Raw genomic sequence first — 22,980 nt, 5'->3', positions numbered from 1 at the left:
AATAAATGTTTAAATGTAAGAAATTTTCTGTATCACTTATGAAGACTGCTTTCACACTGAAGCGGGCAGGCGTTGATGGTAAAACGCAAGTTTTAGCAGCTCTTTACCATCATTTTAGCGGTGCTATTTGGCTGCTAGTGGGGCACATATAACCCAGCTAGTGGCCAAGGAAGAGGTTAAATGCGCCTGTGAAGCACTGCTGCCAAATCGCATTGCATGCGCTTCGGCAGTGGTGCCCATTCATATCAATGGGCAGGAGTGGTGGAGGAGCGGTATACACCACTCCAAACGTGCTGCTTGCAGGACTTTTTTTTTAAGATCCTGCCAGCGCATCGCCTCAGTATGAAAGCACTCTCTTTCACACAGACTGCAGGGGAGCCATTTTGCAGGCACTTTACAGGCGCTATTTTTAGCCCAAAAGCGCCTGAAAAACGCCCCAGTGGGAAAGGTGTGTTAGATCAAGGGGGATTAAAAAAATAAATAAAAAATAAAAAAGGAAAAAAATAAATAAATAAAATAAAATCGGCCTAACATATCGGGCCAAAAAAATCGGCATCATATATCTGCTATCGGCCGCCATGATTTCTAAATATCGGCATCGGCCAGAGAAAAACCCATATCGGTCGACCTCTACAAATAATATCCACTAATTTGGGTTATTGTTTACCAAAGATATGTAGCAGTATAAATTGTGGCCAAAATTCATGAAAAAAAAAAAATAATTTGCAAAATTTTATCACAGAAACAAAGAAAAATGTGTTTTTATTTTTTCAAAATTTTCGGTCTTTTTTTCATTTGTAGCGCAAAATATAAAAAACCCAGTGGTGATCAAATACCGCCAAATGAAAGCTCTATTTGTATGAAAAAAGGACAAAATATTCATTTGGGTACAGTGTTACATGACTGAGTAATTGTCATTTGTGTCAATTGTGAGAGCACCGAAAGCTGAAAATTGGTCTGGGCAGGAGGGGGGGGGGGGTTTAACCCCCCTGACGGTATTCCCGAGTCTGGCTCGGGGTGGAATTTTTATACCAAAAGCGGTATCCCTGAGCCAGACTCGGGATTGCATCGCTGGATCCAGGAGGATGTTTACTTACCTTCTCCCTCAGATCCAGCGTTGTCTCCCCGCTGTACGAGCGAGCCGTGTCTCGCTCGATCTATCACGGAACCGATCTCCGTTCCCTGCAAGCGTTGCGACGCACGGGGACGGAGATCGGCGCCAAATTCAAAAAGTGAAACACACAGTATACATACAGTATAATGTAATCTTACAGATTACATTGCTGTATGTAAATATTTCACATCCCCTTTGTCCCTAGTGGGTCTGCCCAGTGTCCTGCATGCAGTTTTATATAATAAAAACTGTTCTTTCTGCCTGGAAACTGGAGATTGTCCATAGCAACCAAACTGTCACTTTACATCAAAAATGGTTTTAGACCAGCTAGAAAACAGCGATAATAAATTAGAATCACTCGCAGAATTGAGCGATAGCGATTTGTGGGGAGATCCGTCATCAAATACTGAAAAGTAATGACAGTGACAATTCTGCAACTGAGCAAATTTCAGTGTTTTTGATTTGCTTACATTATTGAATAATTTTTATTATTGTTATATTATTATTTGGTATTATTATTTATAGTTATTTATTATATTATAATTTATGATTGAATTTTTCAAACTTTATCATACCCGGGATGTCTGCTAGACTGTGGTTTGGACAGATTTAAGAGAGTTATTCCTAAGAATTACAGGACTACAATATAAAACGCCAAATTTTCATGCAAAATAATGGTACCGCTTTTAGCACCTAAAATCCGAAATAATCGTACCGCCAGGGAGGTTAAGTGCACAGTAGGCAAGTGGTTAAGGAATTGGTAGTGGGACATTTTTTACATTTAATGCAGAGAATGCATTATGATAAGTATAAGGCTGACCGCAGGTTAGCCTGTATTTGTAGGAGGTGTCAGGCTGCATAAAGCATGCGCTCCTTTGCCTCCTCCCCTTGTGGTCATAGGCTCTGGTGTCTGTTACTGATAGGTTGCACCGGAAACGACGCTATATGACGTCACTTCTGGGATTTCGTCTCGGCTAGGAAGATGTGTGTCTGCAAGGGGGGCTCAGAGTCTCCCCGATTCACTGGTAGGATACAGGTTTGGTCAGGGGGGTCCCGGGAGGGGGGGGGGGTGGACTATCCCGGGCATCTACTGGCATGCCGCTACCCTCCCCATTCTGTGTCCGGTCGGGATCAGAACCCCGCCGGTTTCCCAGTGTCAGTTCTGACACCCTTAGGTGCACTTGTGCAGGTTACTTAAGATCTGTTGGTCACTCGCAAGCATGGTGCTGTCAGGTTGCAACCATGTGGTGGGTCCCCTTCTCTCCTGAGCTCCATGTGGTGCCCCCCCCCCCCAGCTCCACGTAGGCCGTCCTGGTGTTTTCATGCTTTACTGCCCCCAATCAATCCCTCTCATACTGCAGAGGCAGTGGATAGGGGTGTACGCAGCAGCTGCTTTTAGCAGATAGGGCTGCCTGTGGTACGTGTTTTACGTTTCTCGTGCAATTTACATTTCTTAGGCAATTTATGTTTTCTCAGGCAATTTATGCTTTTCTCATGCAAGTTTACGTTTCTAGGGACTAGGGAAGGAAGTCAATGTCACCGCCTTCGGCGAGATTGATGCATCGCTGGCCCTGTCATCTAGTATGGGTTTAAAGGGGAAGCCCTACGCCGAAAAAACGGCGTGGGGGTCCCCCCTAGGTCCATATCAATCCCTTATCCGAGCACGTTACCCGGCTGGTCAGGAGAGGGGATGGGGACGAGCAAGTGCCCCCCCCCCCCCTCCTGAGCCATACCAGGCTGCATGCCCTCAACATGGGGGGGTGCTTTGGGGAAGGGGGGCCCGCGTGGCCCCCCCACCCCAAAGCACCTTGTCCCCATGGTGATGAGGACAAGGGCCTCTTCCCGACATCCCTGGTTGTCGGGGTCTGCGGGCGAGGGGCTTATCGGAATCCGGGAGCCCCCTTTAATAAGGGGGCCCCCGGATACCGGCCCCCCACCCTATGTGAATGAGCATGGGGTACAATGTACCCCTACCCATTCACCTGTGAAAAAAATTTAAATAAAACACAACACACAAGGGTTAAAAATAGTTCATTGCACAGCTCCGGGGGTCTTCTTCCGTCTTGGGGGGGGGGGGGGGTCTTCTCGCCGGACTCCTCCGCTATCTTCTGCTAGCTCTTTTACTAGTGGTGGAGCCCGGATTTCTTCTTCGCCTCTGTCCGGGGGTCTTCTTCCGACTTCGGGAGTCTTGTCCCCCTCTTCGGTTCTTCTTGCCGGGCCTCCGCTCCTTCCAGCTCTTTTACTGGCGGTGGCCCGGTCTTCTGTCGCCGATTGTCTTCGCCACCTTCTGTTCTTTTCTTCTGTTCTTCTTCTCTTCTTGAGATGTTGGCTCGTCGCTGTCTCTGGCCGCAATGACAGGGACGCGGCCACCTATATAAGTCGCCGCGTCCCTGTCATTGTGGTCAGAGGCAGCATCAGAAGAACAGAAGGCGGCGAAGACAGCGGCAACAGAAGACTGGGCCACCGCCAGTAAAAGAGCTGGAAGAAGGAGCGGAGGCCCAGCAAGAAGAACCGAAGAGGGGGACAAAACCACCGAAGTCGGAAGACCCCCGGACAGCGGCGAAGTAGAAAGCCGGGCTCCTCTGCTAGTAAAAGAGCTAGCAGAAGATAGCGAAGGAGTCCGGCAAGAAGACTCCCCAAGACGAAAGAAGACCCCCGGAGCTGTGCAACAAACTATTTTTAACCCTTGAGTGTTGTGTTTTATTTACATTTTTATTCACATGTAAATGAGTAGGGGTACATTGTACCCCTACTCATTCACATACAGTGGTGTGAAAAAGTGTTTGCCCCCTTCCTCATTTTCTGTTCCTTTGCATGTTTGTCACACTTAAGTGTTTCGGAACATCAAACCAATTTAAACAATAGTCAAGGACAACACAAGTAAACACAAAATGCAATTTGTAAATGAAGGTGTTTATTATTAAAGGTGAAAAAAAATCCAAACCATCATGGCCCTGTGTGAAAAAGTGATTGCCCCCCTTGTTAAAACATACTATAACTGTGGTTGTCCACACCTGAGTTCAATTTCTCTAGCCACACCCAGGCCTGATTATTGCCACACCTGTTCACAATCAAGGCATCACTTAAATAGGAGCTGCTTGACACAGTAACGTCCACCAGAAGATCCTTAAAAGCTACACATCATGCCAAGACCCAAAGAAATTCAGGAACAATTGAGAAAGAAAGTAATTGAGATCTATCAGTCTGGAAAGGGTTATAAAGCCATTTCCAAAGCTTTGGGAATCCAGCGAACCACAGTGAGAGCCATTATCCACAAATGGCGAAGACATGGAACAGTGGTGAACCTTCCCAGGAGTGGCCGGCCGCCCAAAATTACCCCAAGAGCGCAGCGACGACTCATCCAAGAGGTCACAAAAGACCCCACAACAACGTCCAAGGAACTGCAGGCCTCACTTGCCTCAGTTAAGGTCAGCGTTCATGCCTCCACCATCAGGAAAAGACTGGGCAAAAATGGCCTGCATGGCAGAGTTCCAAGGAGAAAACCACTGCTGAGCAAAAAGAACATCAAAGCTCGTCTCAATTTCTCCACAACACATCTTGATGATCCCCAAGACTTTTGGGACAACATTCTGTGGACCGATGAGACAAAAGTGGAACTCTTTGGAAGGTGTGTGTCCAAGTATATCTGGCGTAGAAGGAACACTGCATTTCATAAAAAGAACATTATACCAACAGTAAAATATGGTGGTGGTAGTGTGATGGTCTGGGGCTGTTTTGCTGCTTCAGGACCTGGAAGACTTGCCGTGATAAAAGGAACTATGAATTCTGCTGTCTACCAAGAGATCCTGAAGGAGAATGTCCGACCATCTGTTCGTGTACTCAAGCTGAAACGAACTTGGGTTCTGCAGCAGGACAATGATCCTAAACACACCAGCAAGTCCACCACCGAATGGCTGAAGAAAAACAAAATGAAGACTTTGGAGTGGCCTAGCCAAAGTCCTGACCTGAATCCTATTGAGATGTTGTGGTATGACCTTAAAAAGGCCGTTCATGCTCGAAAACCCTCTAATGTAACTGAATTAGGACAATTCTGCAAAGATGAGTGGGCCACAATTCCTCCAGGACGCTGTAAAAGCCTCATTGCACGTTATCGCAAACGCTTGGTTGCAGTTGTTGCTGCTAAGGGTGGCCCAACCAGTTATTAGGTTTAGGGGGCAATCACTTTTTCACACAGGGCCATGATGGTTTGGATTTTTTTTCACCTTTTAATAATAAACACCTTCATTTACAAATTGCATTTTGTGTTTACTTGTGTTGTCCTTGACTATTGTTTAAATTGGTTTGATGTTCCGAAACACTTAAGTGTGACAAACATGCAAAGGAACAGGAAATGAGGAAGGGGGCAAACACTTTTTCACACCACTGTAGGGTGGGGGGCCGGTATCCGGGGGCCCCCTTATTAAAGGGGGCTCCCGGATTCCGATAAGCCCCCCGCCCGCAGACCCCAACAACCAACGGCCAGGGTTGTCGGGAAGAGGCCCTTGTCCTCGTCAACATGGGGACAAGGTGCTTTGGGGTGGGAAGGCCGCGTGGCCTGGTACTGCTCAGGGGGGGGGGGGGGCGCTTGCTCGTCCCCACCCCCTTTCCTGACCGCCCCGGGTAGCGTGCTCGGATAAGGGTCTGATATGGACCTAGGGGGGCGTAGGGCTTCCCCTTAAAGTGCATACCAGGTGACGGGGCCAGCGATGTGTCAATCTCACCGCCGAAGGCGGCGACATTGACCTCCTTCGCTAGTCCCGGCTACCTGGAGCCGCGTTCAAAATTAACAGACTTTTCTCTGTGCGGGAAAAGTCCATTCAATTCAAAACTACGGTAGACTAGTGCACACACACTGCCGTATTGTCCCTATGGTCAAGATTAATGGAGCTGTGTCAGTCAGTGAATGAAAGAGAAAATAGGATTTTTTTACTCGTCGTAAAATCCTGTTTTTTTCCTTCCATATTGTATGTAAGAAGTGGGAAATTTTTTGTCTGAAGCGGAACCTTTCCGAGTCTGGAAGCTCCAAGTTGTTGATGCAGAAGCTGAGGGTAATTGGGCTGCTAGAGGTGAAGTAGTGTCCTATCCAGTATAGCCCCTTATCCAGCCACCACTTGAATGCTGTAATGTCTGATCCCGGTGGGAAGTCAGGGTTATGGAAGAGATGTGCGAGAGGGAGTCCTGTGTAGACCAGAGCAGGGTCATTTCTGAGACTGTCCCATAAGATGCATGAGTGGGACAAAGTGGGTGAGAGAATGGGGGAGGGGGTGGGTCTTTGGAGGGTACCAGAGAAGGTAGTCTCAAATGAAGCCAGGGGTGGCCTGCCTTTCGATTGTCACCCAGTCAGGTTTTTCATATCTGGAATAAATGGTGGACAGTTGGGGAGGCCTAGTCCTCCACTGCATCTATGGAGAAATAGGGTGCTTTGTGGGATGCAATACCCTGATTTACCCAATGTGTATTTCAGTATTCTACTTTGGAGTGATCATAGGTTGTCTTTCTTGATTGGGATAGGGAGGAAGAGGAAGAAGTAGAGGATTCTCGGAAATAAGGTCACTTTGAGTTGATCCTTCCTAGCCATGTTAGCTTGTGTTTTGACCAGTGTTTAAGGTCTGCCTCCAGTTTCTTGTATATGTCAGGGCGGACTTAGCCCTTCCTTCTCTGGGCTGGTTGCTCAGTTGTCGGCTAATTGCCAGCTCTCACCTCTCTCCACAGTTACCAGCTGTTCCTGATCATGCTCGTCTGACCTGCCTACTTAAAGCTGTCCAGCTCACTTCACCTCTACCTTTACCTCTGACTTGGTCACATCACTAGAAACCATCTCCTGCGGTTCTGTTTAAAGACTGGCTTGCTGACATCCCTTCTGGCTCCTTATCCTGCTTGCTGTTGCTCTACTTGGATCCCTGACTTCTGGCCTGGCTGATTACCCGATCTGGTTATTGAACTCTGGCCTGGTTGACTACTCGATCCAGTTACTGGACTCTAGCTATGCTTTGACTGCTTTTTCTATTTACCTTTTTATTTAATAAACAAGTGTGATTTAATTGTACTTCTGTGTCGGTCTGATTCATGGTTTGTGACAGTATAGTGGGGAATAATTGTGAGTGCAAAGAGTTTCTGTTTTGGCCATCAATTAAATGCCTAGGTAGCAAATGGAAGTGTCATTCCATTCCAATTGGAATGACTGTTTTAGCAAAGAGACTGTCTGGTGAGGTAGGGATACGTTGAGGGCTTGTGATTTGGAGAAGTTGACTCGAAGTCCTGAGATTTTGGCAATGTTTTCCAGGACTTGGCAAAGAGTGAAGTAAGGGGGGAGGTCAAGAAGAGGAGGATGTTGTCAGCAGATAGTCCACATTTATAAATCTGGTCCCCACAGGTCACTCCTTTTTAATATTGGGATTATGTCAGACAGCGATTGCTAGGGTTTCTATGGCTATTGCGAATATGAGTGGGGATAGAGAACACCCCTGTCGGGTGCCTCTTGTGATGTCTATTGTTTTGGAGTAATGCCCTTGGAGATGGATGAGAGCCTTTGTTTGTGAGTAAAATGCATGTAGGAGTCCCTTGAAGCGGTTCCCAAAGCCCCATCCTTCTAAGAGAGAGAAGATGTAAGGCCAGGACAGTGTATCAAATGCCTTCTGCAGGTCTAATGATAGAAGAAAACTCTCTGTTTCGTCCCCCCCGCCCAGTTAGTTTGTAAGATTGAGGTTATGTCTATTGCCCGCCTGATTTGGTCAGGGCCCTGTCAGCCGTGTATGAATCCCGCTTGATCTTTAGGTATATATATTGACTGATAAAGGATGCCTGACTGTTTGCCAGTATTTTGGTGAGTATTTTTAAATCATTATTTATGAGAAAAATTGGATGATAATTGCTAACCTCTTCATGATTTTTGTCTAATTTGGATATGACTGTGTGATATATGCCATATTGAGGTGGATATCTAGGGGGTCTCCTTTGGTTTTGGAGTTAAAGAAGTTAGTCAGGTGTGGCGTTGGGGTGTCCGCAAAGGAGTAGGGTATGGATATAGACCATCTGGTCCTGGGGCAGACCCCTAACACCACCTCCTCCTGTGATGGAGGATTCCATCCTGTCTTTGTGGGTAGCTTTTAGGGAGGGGATGGGCAGGCGATCCAGCGGTTCCTGAATGAAGTCAGCGTTGGTCTGAGTGGGAGGGCTGTATAGATTCATGTCATGTTTGGATGTCTTGGATATTTTGATCGCCACCCTGGTTTTGTTTTCTGCACTGGCTAGAAAGTGAGGGAAGTGTGGGTGGAGGAACTTGGGGCTATACCAGGAAGGAAAGTGCGTTTCTTGTAACATAAGAATGTCTAGCTTGAGGGACTTAATAGACTATAACTTCCTCCTCTTAATCTGGGAGTTTAGGCCCTGGACATTGTGGGAAGCTATGTAGAGTTTAGCATCAGGGCCTTTAGCCATGGAACAAAGGAGGTGGAAAGCTGTGTGAACTACCCTCGCTCACCCTTGGATGTTTTGGAACCGAGATTTTCGAGGATAAGGGGGAGGGGGGAGAGGAGAGGAGGGGAGGGGAGGGGAGGAGGGGGAAGAATAGAAGCAAAAAGCTGTCCAAGAAAGGTGAACTGGGTTTCGGGGGTGATACCCCCCCCCCCCCCCCCCCCGAGTCCCCTAAATAGTAAACACGTAATGTCTGTCCGAAAAGGGTGCAGACAACCCAGCCCTCAGAGACCCTTGGGTGTCTAAGGGTTGGGTGGAGGCGCAAGTGTTCCATCCTGGAATAGGGTGCCCTATGAATGAAATTTTCTTTCAAGTATAAAATGAGATATAACGCGGTTTTCACTTAATTTGGATAACGTGTGGCCTCTTCCCCTATTGACCACCAGGAGGGTCCTACCCCTCACCCCTTAGTGTGCGGTCAGGGGGTACCCCCCCATGCCAGAAGGAAGATGGCATCCCTGGTAGTCAATGACCCTCAAGGCTTCTTACCCCCCACCCCACCACAGCAGAGTGTCCATTGGGGGAGTGAGTCCAAATACTTTGCGCAGTGTGGGAGCAATGCCCCTTCGGAGGGTGTGGGGAAAATCTTAAAAAAAAACAAAAACGTAGAGGCCTGAGAGTCTTCGAATACCCGGAAGATTCCGTGTTCAACACTTTCAACATAAACTAAAAAACAGTGATGGCGAACCTTGGCACCCCAGAGGTTTTGGAACTAAATTTCCCATGATGCTCTGGCATTGTAGTGGAGCATCATGGGAAATGTAGTCCCAATGTAGTCCGGGCACTTTGATAGACGGATCACCCATCTAATCTGGACAGGTGATCTGCCTATCAAAGTTCCCCGGACAAGGGGGAGGGGCTGTATGTGACGGCGTGCAGCGGGGAACACACAGATATTGAAATTAAAGCTGTGATGTTCCCAGTGCTCTATTGAACCAGACGGCGGAGGTGGCCTCTCCTGCACTACACACCCCCCATGATGGGCGGCACCAGGGGTGGGGGCGGTGCTCCGCCCCCGACCAGGCCCGCCCCATTTCCGGTCAATTATCGGCCGTCTTTTCCTTTTGGCAAATTGCCGAAAAGGGCATTTTCGACCCATATGTTTCAGTGGCCGACATTTCAGTGCATCCCTACTTTAAACTGCAAAAATGTTATAATATTTTTCTTTGTCAAAATGCCTTCTGATCTCTGTATTTTCAATGCTGTTATTTTTTTCAAAGTGTACTTGATCAATAAGTAAGTGTCCTGTGTTCAATAGGTTCAATAGTAACTTTTTTTTTTTTTTTACTTTTGCTTGCCAAAGGATTGCCACCAACTTCAGAAAGGTAAATCTGTTAGTTCAAAACAAGGTTGCCAAGCTAGCAGTAAATTATAAGTTAGGCTTGGCCATACATTATGCAATTTTCTTATTCAATTGCCTTTACATTTACCTTTTTAACTATGAAGTGCAAGGCCTGCCTGATTGCATACAAATTGAAAGTGTTGTATTGTGCTAACCATAGAAAGTAGCCATAAAATTTGAAATATAGGATACAACATTTATTTACTAACTGAATGTAGTTTGCAGTGCAACCTTTCAAGAATTTGTCATTTTTCAAACCTGCATTAAGGTATATTAAATCAATCAAATATATAGACTGAAATTTCACTTTTCTGCAGTTTAATGCAAGTAATATACTTTGACTCAATATTTCTCTTCTAAAATGTATGTTGTGAAACTCTTTGCATGCAAAACTCCAGTTTAAAGAGCATGTTTTGTATGTTTTATTTTATCAGCAAATTCTTTCAGACAATGACAAACTCATTCTAAATTTGTGTTTTAAGGTTTTGGATTCAACATCGCTAGGTTTTGGCACACGTGTGAAATGGTTTGCAGTATTCTTTACATTGGGAATTGCATTTTCAATTCTAGTAAGTAAAAGTCATAGACTAAGGACTTGGCACTTAATGCATTTTGTAAATTTTTCTTTTGAGCCTGTTATAAATGTCTATCATGCAATTACATTTGCTTTATTTTTTTCCCCCCTGCATGTTCAGTTAGTACCACTGGATTGGAGTAAGGCCAATGTGGTGGCTATATTAAAAAAGGGATCAAAGTCTTTGAGTAACTACAGTCCTGTTTAACTTTCTATAGTTGAGAAGACACGGAAAGTTTATTAACCACTTGACCACTGGGCACTTAAACCCCCTTCCTAACCAGACCAATTTTCAGCTTTCGGTGCTCTCGCACTTTGAATGACAATTACTTAGTAATGCAACACTGTACCTATATGACATTTTTGTCCTTTTTTTCACACATAGAGCTTTATTTTGGTGGTATTTAATCACCGCTGGGTTTTTTATTTTTTGCTCTATAAATCAAAAAAGACTGAAAATTCAGTAAAAAAATTAATAAAATTCTTTGTTTCTGTTTAAAATTTATTGGCAGAGTATTGCAGTGTTGCAGAGTAATTCACAGTATGGGCAGAGTATTGGCACAGAGTAGCGCCGCGGGCACTACACATCCAGCCCACAGTGCATCTGCCATCTCTCTCCTCGCACTGTACCGATCGGTACAGAGAGGGGAGGGAGGATCCTGCATTATGACATGATTCTGATTTGTTTACAAGTGATCGCTCTGTCATTGACGGAGCAATCACATGGTAAACTGCTGCTACCAGCGTCTGTTTACCACGATCCGTGATGCCTCAGGTCTTCCGGACCTGGCGGTCACGGATGTTTGCAGGAGCGCACCCCAGGGGGCACGCAAGAGCCAGACTCTGGGAGGACATCCATGGATGCCCTCCCAGAAAAACATGACCGCACTGTAGCCATCTTTCGGCTATGACCTGGTCGGCAAGTGGTTTAATATACCACATAGATGAGTTTTTGATATAAGAAGTAAATATTTCAAGCGATAGACAGCATGCATTCATGAAAGACAGAAGTTGTCAAACAAATCTGATTTCTTTTTGAGGCGGTAAGCAAACCTTAGATTAAGGAGTGGATGTGGATATATATTTGGATGTTGCAAAATTATGTGTAAGCTATAGTCTACAGCATCCACATGCAATTAGCGGACCTCCAGCTTTTGCAGAACTACAAGTCCCATGAGGCATAGCAAGACTCTGACAGTCACAAGCATGACACTGAGGCAGAGGCATGATGGGAGTTGTAGTTTTGCAACAGCTGGAGGTCCACTAATTACATATCCCTGGTCTACAGGATTGTAAAAATCAGTTTTTGAAATGAATAGAAAACTTGCTAAAAGACTGTATTCAGAGAGTAGCGGTTAATTCATACTCTGAATGGTCTAAGGTTATTAGTGGTGTACCACAAGGTTCAGTGTTTGGACCCTTACTTTTAGTCTATTTCTAAATGAAACAGAGTCTGAGATTAAAAGTACCATTTACGTCTTTGTGGATGGCACCAAGCTTTGCAGAGGAATAACATAATTTCAGAATATCTCTAACTTACAAGCTGACCTCAATGCACTGTTTAACCACTTCATTCCTGGCGTATAGTCAATTGACGTCTGCAGATGGGATCTCCAATCCTGGGTGGGCGTCATGATGTCCTCCAATTTCTGCCGGTATATGGGACACTGCCCCGTCACTGAGGAGTCGATGCGTGTGCCCGGCAGCTGCGATGTCCACCGGACACCTGCGATCGCTCCTGACAGAGCAGGAATGTGGATTTGTGTGTGTAAACACACAAATCAATGGTATTGTTTTCAGCGACCACTTGCTTCGCATTCTTTGGTCCGTAGCCTGATACAGGTGGTAATGCAGCTTAATCCACCGATTAGGTCACCCCTGAAAACTTGGGACTTGAATTTAGTTTGGTCGGCTAATGAGCCTTTTGAGCCGATATGACATATTCCCTTGGTCCTATTGACAAGGAAGCTAGTTTTTCTAGTAGCGATATTTTATGCAAAGAAGGGTATCAGAATTGGCTGCTCTTTCTTGTAAAGAGCCATATTTAATTATTCACAAGGGTAGATTAGTATTGCGTCCTCATCCTAACTTTCTACCGAAGGTAGTGTCTGGTTTTCATTTAAACCAGCATATTGTTCTACCTTCATTTCTTCCAGAACCCTGTTCTACGGAATTAAAGTCGCTACATTCTCTTGATGTAGTGAGAGCAGTCAAAGTCTACTTAAAGGCGACTGCTCGGATCAAAAAACAAATGGTTTGTTTGTGCTGCCTGAAGGTCCTAAAAAAAAAGACGGGCAGCATCAAGATCTACTATTTCTAAGTGGAAGTGGCAAGTAATTGAATTAAAGTCTCACACGTGGTATCCCCATACTCCGGAGAAGCAGCTAAATGTATTTTGAGGTGTAATTCCACATGTACCTTTCTCGTACATCACGGGACACAGAGCCTCAGTAATTACTGATGGGTTATAGGTTATCACTAGGTGATTGGACACTGGAATTCTAGACAGGAAGTTCAATCGCCCATATAACCCCTCCCCTTACTGGAGGTACCTCAGTTTTTTCGCCAGTGTCTTGGATGTTGGTCACGAGTAAAGATGTGCTGTGCTAAGCTCCGCTGGAATATCCTCACTGATGCTAGCCATGCAACCGGATCCATTCAAGCTGTCTTTTCCGGGCCGAATTGGATGGTACCCAGGCTTTGTGTCCGAAGAAACAAGGTTTTACCTGTAACGCTTCTCTTTTTAGAGAGCGGGACCCCGGGATCCAGTATTTGTTTTTTTCAGCCATATTCCTGGCGGGGTGCTTTACAGGCACAGAACTGCGGATCCCTCTATTCAAGGGGACCCCAGTCTCTGAAAGTTTTACCCTAAACGGAGCCCACCGTGAGAGGTGAAGATTGGGTCTGTTATACAGAACCCTGCAGCTGTATAAGGTAAGGGAGACTCCAAGAATTTTAATAGAATTTCTAGTTCTAGTGGGTTTCTCCTTTAAGTAAATGTATGCTATGCCTAAAGTCACCACCAGGGGCTGCCGAGAGCACATACTTTTCATGCCTGATCTGTCTGTCTTGGTGTCCACGCTCTATGCTCCTCCAACCATGCTCCAGGTAGGATGTGGGGGGGGGGGTTCCTTTTGGGATTCTCTCTCCCACAGCTTAGGGGGCTGAGGTAAGCCTGAGCAGGGAGCGGTATCATACTGCACCACCTGCCACAGTGTGTGGCCGCCATTAATGCACTTCATGTCAGGTGCACACAGCCTATGGAGGGACACAGAGCAGACGGGCGCATGTGAGTGTGGGGGACACAGGAATTCCCAGGCAGCATTTGCTTGAGCACCAGACTGAGTCTTGGTAGCAGTGGCAGTTGCTGAACTACAGTGCTCAGCAGTTAGTGCATTTTTGGTGGTTCCTCCTATCTTTTGTTGCCTTGCACTATGGGAAAAAGAGGTACAAATAACCCAAATAGTAGAGGCTCAAAGGGGCCCCCATCAGGCTCTGAGAACCCCCCCTCTGCAGCACCCCCCGAAGGACCAGGGGAAGCTGGCCAGGGTGAGCCGTGGGGGTCAGGGGCTGCAATTGCTTCTGGCACTTCAGCCCCTTCATACATTACACAGGAGTTTTTTTTTTTTTTTTTTTTCCTCAACCATTAATTGATTAGAGGAAAGATTAGTGGCCTCAATCGCATCTTCACTGAGTGGAAGAAAACTCACTAGGTCCCCCTCTGACACCCAGGACCCTCAGACTGAGGAACTCTTGGAAAAAGGAGAGGAATCCCCCTCGGGATGAGGAGGAGACTAATGATTCCACTTCTGAGGAATCTAGTGGAGAAAGGTCCTCTTCAGCTTCACATTTAAGTTACCTGCATCTGAATCAGTTAAAGAACCCTCCTCTTGTTTGGGTTCACTGAAGCCTCTGCAAACTGCACATGCCTTTCCTGTTCATGGTTTACTGGAAAAGCTTATTTATTCTGAGTGGTATTACCTAGATAAATATTTTTTTTTCCTCCCAAAAAGTTTTCAACACTTTTATCCTATGGAGGAAAAATTTACTAAGGTGTGGGGTATCCCGGCAACCATTTCCTCCGTAAATAAAAGTCTGACTTGTTCTGTTGACAACACGCAGATGCTTAGGGATCCAACTGATAAAAAATTGGAATACCTATTAAAAAAAAAAAAATGTTTTCTCCTTGGCAGGTTCAGTAGCTCAACCTGCAGTGGCAGCAATTGGAGTCTGTCAATCTGTGAGAGACCATGTTAAACGGGTGCTCAAAGTTTTACCTGAACAGCAAGCTCAGGGGTTGGCCAACCTATCAGCGGCTTTGTGCTTTGCGGTTGATTCTATCTTCCAGACCTCTTGCCTTACGCTTGGGTTGGTACATATGTGTAGAATCTTATGGTTGAAAAATTGGTCAGCCAAGTCACCATGTAAGAAACTCCTGGCTTGGTTTCCCTTTCGTGGTAAAGATTATTTGGTGAGGATTTGGACAATTATATTCAAACAATCTCTAGTGGGAAAAGCACACTTTTGCCAGTTAATAAAAGGAGTAAATGTCCCTCCTTTAAACAGGCTCTTTCTCTAGTGCCAGGGGCATCAGCTTCCAGGCAGTCACGACGACCTCCTCCGTCAGGCTCAAAGGTTAAAACACAGAGCCAACCCCAGGGACAAAAGAAGTCCTGGGGGAAAAGGTCTTCAAAACAAAGCGCTCCTTATGAAGGGGCGCCCCCACTCGCTTGAGTGGGGGGAATACTGCTAAAGTTCTCAGGGCTCTGGCAGGAGGAATTTCTGGACAAATGGGTTATCTCCACAATAACGCTAGGTTACAGACTAGAATTCCCAGAACTCCCCTCGCTTAGTTTCCTCAGATCAAATGTACCTAGAGAAAAAGAAGTCTCTCTTTCTAGCGTTGGAGCGACTATTGTTGCAAAAAGTTATCATGGTAGTTCCCACACAAGAGCAGGGTTTGGGTTTTTATTCAAACCTTTTCACGGTGCCAAAGCCAAACTGAGATGTCAGACCCATTTTAGATCTCAAAGATCTAAACCGATTTCTAAAGATACGGTCCTTCCCCATGGAATCGTTAGGATCGGTAGTCTCCATCCTACAAGGAGGAGAGCTTCTGGAGTCAATAGACAATGCAACCTGCATGTACCTATTTTCCCTGCTCATCAAAAGTACCTGCGTTTCAAAGTAGAAAAAAGGCCACTTTCAGTTTGTAGCTTTGCCTTTCAGGGTAGCTACTGTACCTCAGGTGTTTACAAAAATATTGGCACCTCCTTTGACCAGATTAAGGGCCCAAGTTATGACGGTAATAGCATACCTATATGACCTGCTCTTGATAGAGCGGTTGGTAGCCCGCTTGGACCAAAACTTGGTCACCACAATCGACTACCTGGAATACCTAGGTTGGGTCCTCAACTTCGAGAAGTCGTCTTTAAATCAGTAAGAAGACTATAGTATTTGAGTCTGGTTATAGATACAGCCCAGAAGAGGGCATTTTTACCCCAAGCAAAGATCAGTGCTATATTTATCAGTACTATATATCAGTGCTATATATACTGATTCAGGTAGTGAGGGCAAAGAAGGGTCCTTCTATTCGCCTTTGTATAAGGTTTCTGGGGAAGATGGTGGCTTCATTCGAAGCACTTTACTTACGCTCAGTTTCACTAGAAGCTGCTTCAAAACAGTATCCTGTCCGTCTGCAACAAGAAGGTTCAGGCGTTAGATTTGTCGATGCGTCTGTCTCCTACAGTGCGTCAGAACCTCAGTTGGTGGTTGATAACCAAAAATTTTCTGGAACAGTCGTCTGTCCAAGGGAGATGGTCCAAGACCAAGAGGACCTTTACCCATCAACATTCTGGAGATCCGTATGGTGTACCTAGCCCTAAAGGCCTGGACACTCAGGTTACAGGGTTGCCCTGTCAGATCCAGTCCGACAGTGCCACAGCAGTGTTTTTCCTCAATCACCAAGGAGGCACCAGGAGTCGTGCAGCTCAGTGAGATGTAAACCAGATCCTAATCTGGGCAGAAAAGCATTTGCCGTGCATATCGGTAATCTTAATTCCGGGGGTAGAGAACTGGCAGGCAAACTACTTGACTTGCCAGCAGTTAGTCCTGGGGGGAATGGTCTCTTCACCCCGACATCTTCTTGGCCATATGCCAGAGATGGGGGGGGGGGGGGTCCGGATGTGGATCTCTTTGTGTCCGGGCTCAACAACAAGAGCGACATCAGTTCTCTCTGATTTATGCAGTCCCTCCTATTCTGCTGCCGTCACGCCTTCTTTGCAGAATCAAGCAGGAAAAGAAGTCGGTGCTTCTGGTGGCCCCAGCGTGGCCCAGAAGAGCTTGGTATGCAGAAATAGTGAAGATGGCGGTAGGCTTTCCTTGGACCCTATCGTCACATCCAAACCTGCTATCCCACGACCCAGTATTCAATCCTGCCTTACAAACGCTAAATTTAACGGTTTGGCTATTGAAACCCACGTTCTGAAGAATCGTGGGCTTTCGGCTCCTGTGAGCTCTACCTTGATTAATGCAAGGAAGCCAGCTTCCAGAATTATCATAGAGTCTGGAAAGCATATGTCTCCTGGTGTGAATCCAGGCGTTGGCATCCTAGAAAATATGTCATAAGCGGAATCCTTGAATTTCTGCAAATGGGGTTAGAGATGAAGTTGGCCTTGAGTACCATCAAGGGCCAGGTCTCGGCCTTATCAGTTCTGTTTCAATGTCCACTTTCTTTGCATTCTTTGGTCCGAAGCTTTATACAGGGAGTAACGTGCCTTAATCCTCCAATTACGGTGCCTCTAAACCCCTGGGACCTGAATTTAGTTCTGTCAGCTTTACAAAAGCAGCCTTTTGAACTGATTCATCAAATTCCCTTAGTTCTGTTAACAAGGAAATTTTATTTTTCTGGTGGCCATTTCTTCTGCCAGAAGAGTATCAGAAATGGCGACCCTCTCTTGTAAAGAGCCGTATCTAATAATACACAAGGATAGAGTGGTGCTACGCCCTCATCATAGTTTTCTACCGAAAGTGGTCTCAGGTTTTCATCGAAACCAAGCTATTGTTCTGCCTTGCTTTTTTCCAAATGCCTGTTCTATGGAAGAGAAGTCGCTACATTCTTTGGATGTAGGCCTATCTGGAAGCGACTGCTCAGGTTCGCAAAACAGATGTTTTGTTTGTATTACCAGAAGGTCCTAATAGAGGACAGGCAGCGTCAAAATCTACTATACTACTATACTATACTACTAAGTGGTTTTGACAAGTGATTGTTCAAGCTTATGTTTTGTAGCAAAAATTTCCGCCTTTTCAGATCAAGGCTCATTCCACTAGGGCTATTAATGCTTCGTGGGCAGTGCATCACCAGGCCTCCATGGCTCAAATCTGTAAGGCCGCAACCTGGTCGTCAGTCCATACATTCACCAAATTTTATCAGGTGGATATGAGAAGGCATGAGTATATCTCCTTTTGGGCGTAGTGTGCTGCAGGCAGAGGTACAAGGTCCTCAGGTTTGATTACACCCTACTTTGTGTGATTCCCCTCCCCTCGGATAGCATTGCTCTGTGACATCCCATCAGTAATTACTGAGGCTCTGTGTCCCATGATGTACGAGAGAGAAAATAGGATTTTTATGATGGCTTACCTGTAAAATCCTTTTCTTTTGAGGTACAGAGGTCCCTTCCCTCTTCTAATACACTTCTATTGCTTTGCTACAAAACTGAGGTACCTCCAGTAAGGGGAGGGGTTATATGGGGGATTTAACTTCCTGTCTAATCACCTAGTGATACCCTATAACCCATCAGTAATTACTGAGGCGCTGTGTCCTGTGATATACCTCAAAATAAAAGTATCTTACAGGTAAGCTGTCATAAATCCTATTTTTTTTTTTTTAGCAAAAAATAAAAATCCCATTGGTGATCAAATGCCACCAAAAGAAAGCTCTATTTGTGGCAAAAAAAGGGCGCAAATTTAGTTTGGGTACAGTGTTGCATGACCACACAATTATCAGTTAAATCGTCGCAGTCCCAAATTGCATAAAGTGCTCTGGTTATTGGTAAAATCTTTCGGGCTGAAATGTTTAAAGTCCGGGAGCAGGTGGTGTATCTTATTAGACTGGAAAACCTGTTTATAGTAATCTGTTAATTAGTGATAAGTTAGCCAGTCAAGACTGTCAGCTGAAAGGATATGGGAATTGCGTGGGAGTGCAGAACTGAGATGCACAACGTGTCTTGCTTGAGGCCAAGGAGACCAAACAACCGAGCCTTTCGCAAGATACTGGTGACCACTAGGAAAATCTGTGTTGTCCAGTAATGAAGTCAGTGGTGATGGGTCATAAGATAAGGAAAGGGACAATCTATTTGTGTACCAAAAGCGTAAAGATGCTACTGTGAGTGGTGAGAGACCTGTAATTGGGAAGGAATGGGTGTTGCCCCAGAGTAATGCCTGCAAATCTACCAGGGAGAGATCTTGTTTGACTACTCGGGTAGCTTTAAAGCTAGGTTTTGGGAACCACTCTGTCATCTGTGAGAGTAGAGATGAAAATGTGATAGAGATGGATGTCTGGTAGCCCGTCTCCTCCAGAAAGTTTAGGCCTGTTTTCATCCTCGGCTTTGAAAACATTCTCTACCACATAAATTGTATTGTCAAGGAGCATAATGTCTGGAAAAAGGTCAAATGGAGGGAGATTGGAATAGTTTGGAAAAGATGTAAATGTTTGAGAGTATCCATTTTGATTTGTGTTTATTTACCAAAGCAGGGAGTACTTCGTAAGGGCAAACAGTTGAAGTCCTTACTGACAGCTGTTAAAAAGAGCTGTAGTCTAGAGCATATGGGTTGGTGAGTTGGGCCGGTATGGCTGTTCTCAGGTAAGTAACATAATTATGTTTATCAATTGATAAACATGAAGGGGTTAAGGAAATGTTCAAAGCTTCAGTTTTAGCCATGTTTGATTTAAAATCACTAAACTGACTAAAACGTTTAAACTCGCTGTGATACGAGTATAGTGTAATATTTATATAATATACAGTGCCTTGAAAAAGTATTCACCCCCCCCCCCCCCCCAAGGCATTTTTCGTGTTTTTGTTGCCTCACAACCTGGAATTAACATGGATTGTTTGAGGATTTGCATCGTTTAATTTACAGAACATGCCCACAACTTTGAAGATCCGTTTGTTTTTTGTTTTTTTATTATTGTGAAGCAAACAACAAATAGGACAAAATAACAGGGTCAATGTGCATAACTCTCCACCCCCCTAAAGTCAATACTTTGTAGAGCCACCTTTTTACAGCTATCACAGCTCCAAGTCGCTTTGGATTAGTCTCTGAGCTTGTCACATCTTACCACTGGGATTTTTGCCCATTTCTCCTTGCAAAACTGCTACTTCAAGTTGGATGGATTGTGCTTGTGAACAGCAATCTTTAAGTCTGACCTCCAGATTTTCTATTGGATTGAGGTTGGAGCTTTGACTAGGCCATTCCAACACGTTTCCCCTTAAACCACTCAAGTGTTGCTTTAGAAGTGTGTTTGGAGTTATTGTCCTGCTGGAAAGCACCACTTCGTCCTAACCTCAAATCGCACACAGAATGGTACAGATTTTGCTAAAGAATATCCCTGTATTTAGCACCATCCATCTTTCTCAAGTCATCTTCCAGGACGGCACACCTGAGAGATGGGAGACTCCTCCCTACAGGAAACGCAATCAATCGAGAGTCCCGGGAGTCTACTGGAGAGGGCGCGGCGTCAAGCACCCGCGTCATTTTCAAACTTTGGGAAAATGGTGGCGGCGTTCTTACCCAGGAGGGAAGGCTGAGAGTCAGCAGGCGCCTCCTTTCGCTAGAGAGAGGAGGCACCAGTTCACTACGGTGGATGTCTGCCTTAACCACCTCAGATGGGAATGAGGAACGGAAGGCGTTGCCCCCCCCCCCCCATGTGTATATACCAACGGGTACAGTGCAGGACACAGCCCAACCTTGCACCTCCCTATGGGGACAGCAGTTGGGGGTGGGCACTTGGGCAGCTATCCTCGTTGCGTGTGGACCATAAGGATGGAAAAGCTAGCCTGCTGGCTGTGGCAAAAGGGGAAGGCGACAACGGTGAGTACTTTCCTTTGCCTTGGGAATTTAGCTGCAAAAGCCCCAATTCCAGCTAGAGGGTTTCTGGGCATTTGAGATAATCTCCCCTGGGGTCTGGATTCAAATAGCCCTGAAGCTTCTGCTAAAAACACCAGCTGCAGCTCCCTCTTACACCAGAGACACTGTATGGTGGTCAGGTGGTGGAGAGAAATGAGTGTGCCTAAACCACCTCAGATGGGAAACAGGTAGGTAGGCCATTCCCCGTGTATATACTGACCGGTGCAGTGCAGAACCTGGGGTCGGGATACAAATAGCCCAGGCGCTACTGCTAAAATCACCAGCCACAGCTCCCTCTTACAGCAGAGACACTGTGGTTATTGCAACAGTAGGTTGTCAGCCTTTCCCTACATGCCCAGTTGTGGTACATTAGTAGGGATGAATATAGCGTACAGAGGGGACCTGGTAGATACAAAAAGTTACTTACAGGCCAGGTATACCACTGAACAAGTTATTAATTGGGCAGTGGTTGGTGGATTCAGAAGCTCCCCTGGTCAGCAGGTGCACTAGGTTACCGGCCCTATTAGCCCAGCTGCTAGGAATCTGAAGTTGCTTCAAGATGCTTAAAAGCTGACCTAACATTCAAGGATGGGCAGGGACCAAGCTTCTGTGTGACACAGTAGGGGTTCCCTTGTGACAGATCCTCCTTTTGGGGGTTGCTTGCTATAGGTAACTTTCATAAGCTCCAACCTCCCACTCCACCTTTACACTGTGGTTATAGTGTAGGAGGTAAGAAAAACCCTTTTTTGTTGGTTTGGGCTAGAATCCACTCAGTGGCAGATCTAAAGGCGTTTCACCATAGATCGTTTCCTACATCCTTTTAATTGAGGATTTTCTGTGCAAATCTATGCAAGAGCTACATGATTGCTTGTTTGAAGCCTGCAAGTAGCTATTTACACCCAGGCTAAATTGGTAACTACCCCTTCCAGAGGCTGTCTTAAATTGGTCTCTAGGGCTGGGCTCATTGAGACTTTAGTTGCTAATCAGTCCCACCTGGGTATGAGCTGGCTAGCGTTTTGCTCAGTCTATGGCGGTAAGGTAGGACAACTACTACTATAGTAGGGTGTCCAACCATTTTAGGATTTGTTCCTTCACGGGTGGTGAAGGTTTAGTATCTATAGCCCAGGCTATGCCTATGAAATAAATTGCCTGTTGGTTATTTCATAAAGGGATAGACCATGACTCCTCATTGGCTGCACACCAGTAGACCTCAGTAGTGAAGGTTTGTCCTTGCTGGGACGTTTTTTTGTGGCACAGCAGAAATACACATTGAGATTTGTGACATCTCTGCTCATAAGGGCTATATTGCTGTACATCAGAAATGCACTGAAGCTTGTTTGCTGTCCTTTATATCCTAAAGGTACTGCTTTGTTTGGCTACAGATCAGAAAAATACAACAGTGAAGGTGGTCTGTACTTTGTGGTTTTGTGCTGCACAGCAGGAATGCACATCATTGAGTCTGGTGACATCTCTGCTCACAACGGTTATATTGCTGCACATCAGACATACACAAGATTGAGGTCTGTCTGTGGGGGCTTTGCCTTGTTGGTTACTTATCAGGCAGCAGTGAAGTTTGATGGTCCTGATTTGTTGGGCTGCATAGCAGAAATACAAATTGAACCTGGGCTAGGGGTAGTAGATATACTGCCTTTGGTAATCGGTGCAGCACTGCAAAGTGGCATTGTGCTGATTCAGACAGTGCTATTAACGGCAGTGGCTGCAGAGTTTAAGCATGCGATTTGACATGTTGAGTTGCATGACAAATAATTTCAATATGGATGTGCTATCTCTATTCAGAGTGTTTTATTGTTGCACATCATACATATATAGGATTAAGGTCTGTGGGGTTTTGTGTCCTGTATTACTGCCTTATCAGAAAGGCAGCAGTGAAAATTGATGGTTCGAATTTGTTGGGCTACATAGCAGAAATACAAATTGAACCCCTGCCAGGGGTAGTACATACACTGCCTTTGGTAATCCGTGCAGCACCACAAAGTGGTGTCATGCCAATTTTAGCCATGCGATTTGACATGTTGAGTCGCAAGGCCAAATCGCTTCAATATGGATGTGCTATCTCTATTCTGAATTATTATATTGTTGCACATCAGTCATATACAAGATTGAAGGTCGTCTGTCCTTTTTATGTCTTGCATATACTGCCTTATTGGCTGCATATCAGAAAGGACACAGCAGTGAAGGTTGCTTGTCTTTTTCTGATTTTTGTTTTTGCTGCTCAGCTGAGAGACACATTGAGGATGGTGGCATCTCTGCTCAGTATTGGTATATTGCTACAATCAGACATACACAAATATTGAATGTTTGTGTCCTGTATGTCCTATATTTACTGCCTTA

The 22,980-nt window shown here is 45.4% G+C and overlaps 1 protein-coding gene across 3 annotated transcripts in view; it reads left to right on the top strand.

Moving 5' to 3' along the window:
* The window catches only part of SFT2D1 (SFT2 domain containing 1), a 576,004-nt gene that overhangs the window by 2,612 nt on the left and 550,412 nt on the right, over positions 1-22,980 (top strand). For 2 of the 3 annotated variants that reach the window (XM_077486538.1, XM_077486537.1), the window contains exon 2: positions 10,412-10,498. The exons of the other annotated variant lie outside the window; for it this stretch is intronic. In XM_077486538.1, the coding sequence (XP_077342664.1) occupies positions 10,412-10,498 (87 nt within the window). The remainder of the gene's footprint in view (positions 1-10,411; positions 10,499-22,980) is intronic. 3 annotated transcript variants of the gene reach the window in all.

The sequence above is a fragment of the Lithobates pipiens genome, unplaced genomic scaffold, assembly GCF_037356315.1.
Source record: "Lithobates pipiens isolate NorthernLeopardFrog02 unplaced genomic scaffold, aLitPip1_a1.2 Scaffold_18, whole genome shotgun sequence".
Taxonomy (NCBI): Eukaryota; Metazoa; Chordata; class Amphibia; order Anura; family Ranidae; genus Lithobates; species Lithobates pipiens.
The sequence above is the reverse complement of the archived record's forward strand: the minus strand, read 5'-3'. Positions and strand labels throughout refer to the sequence as shown.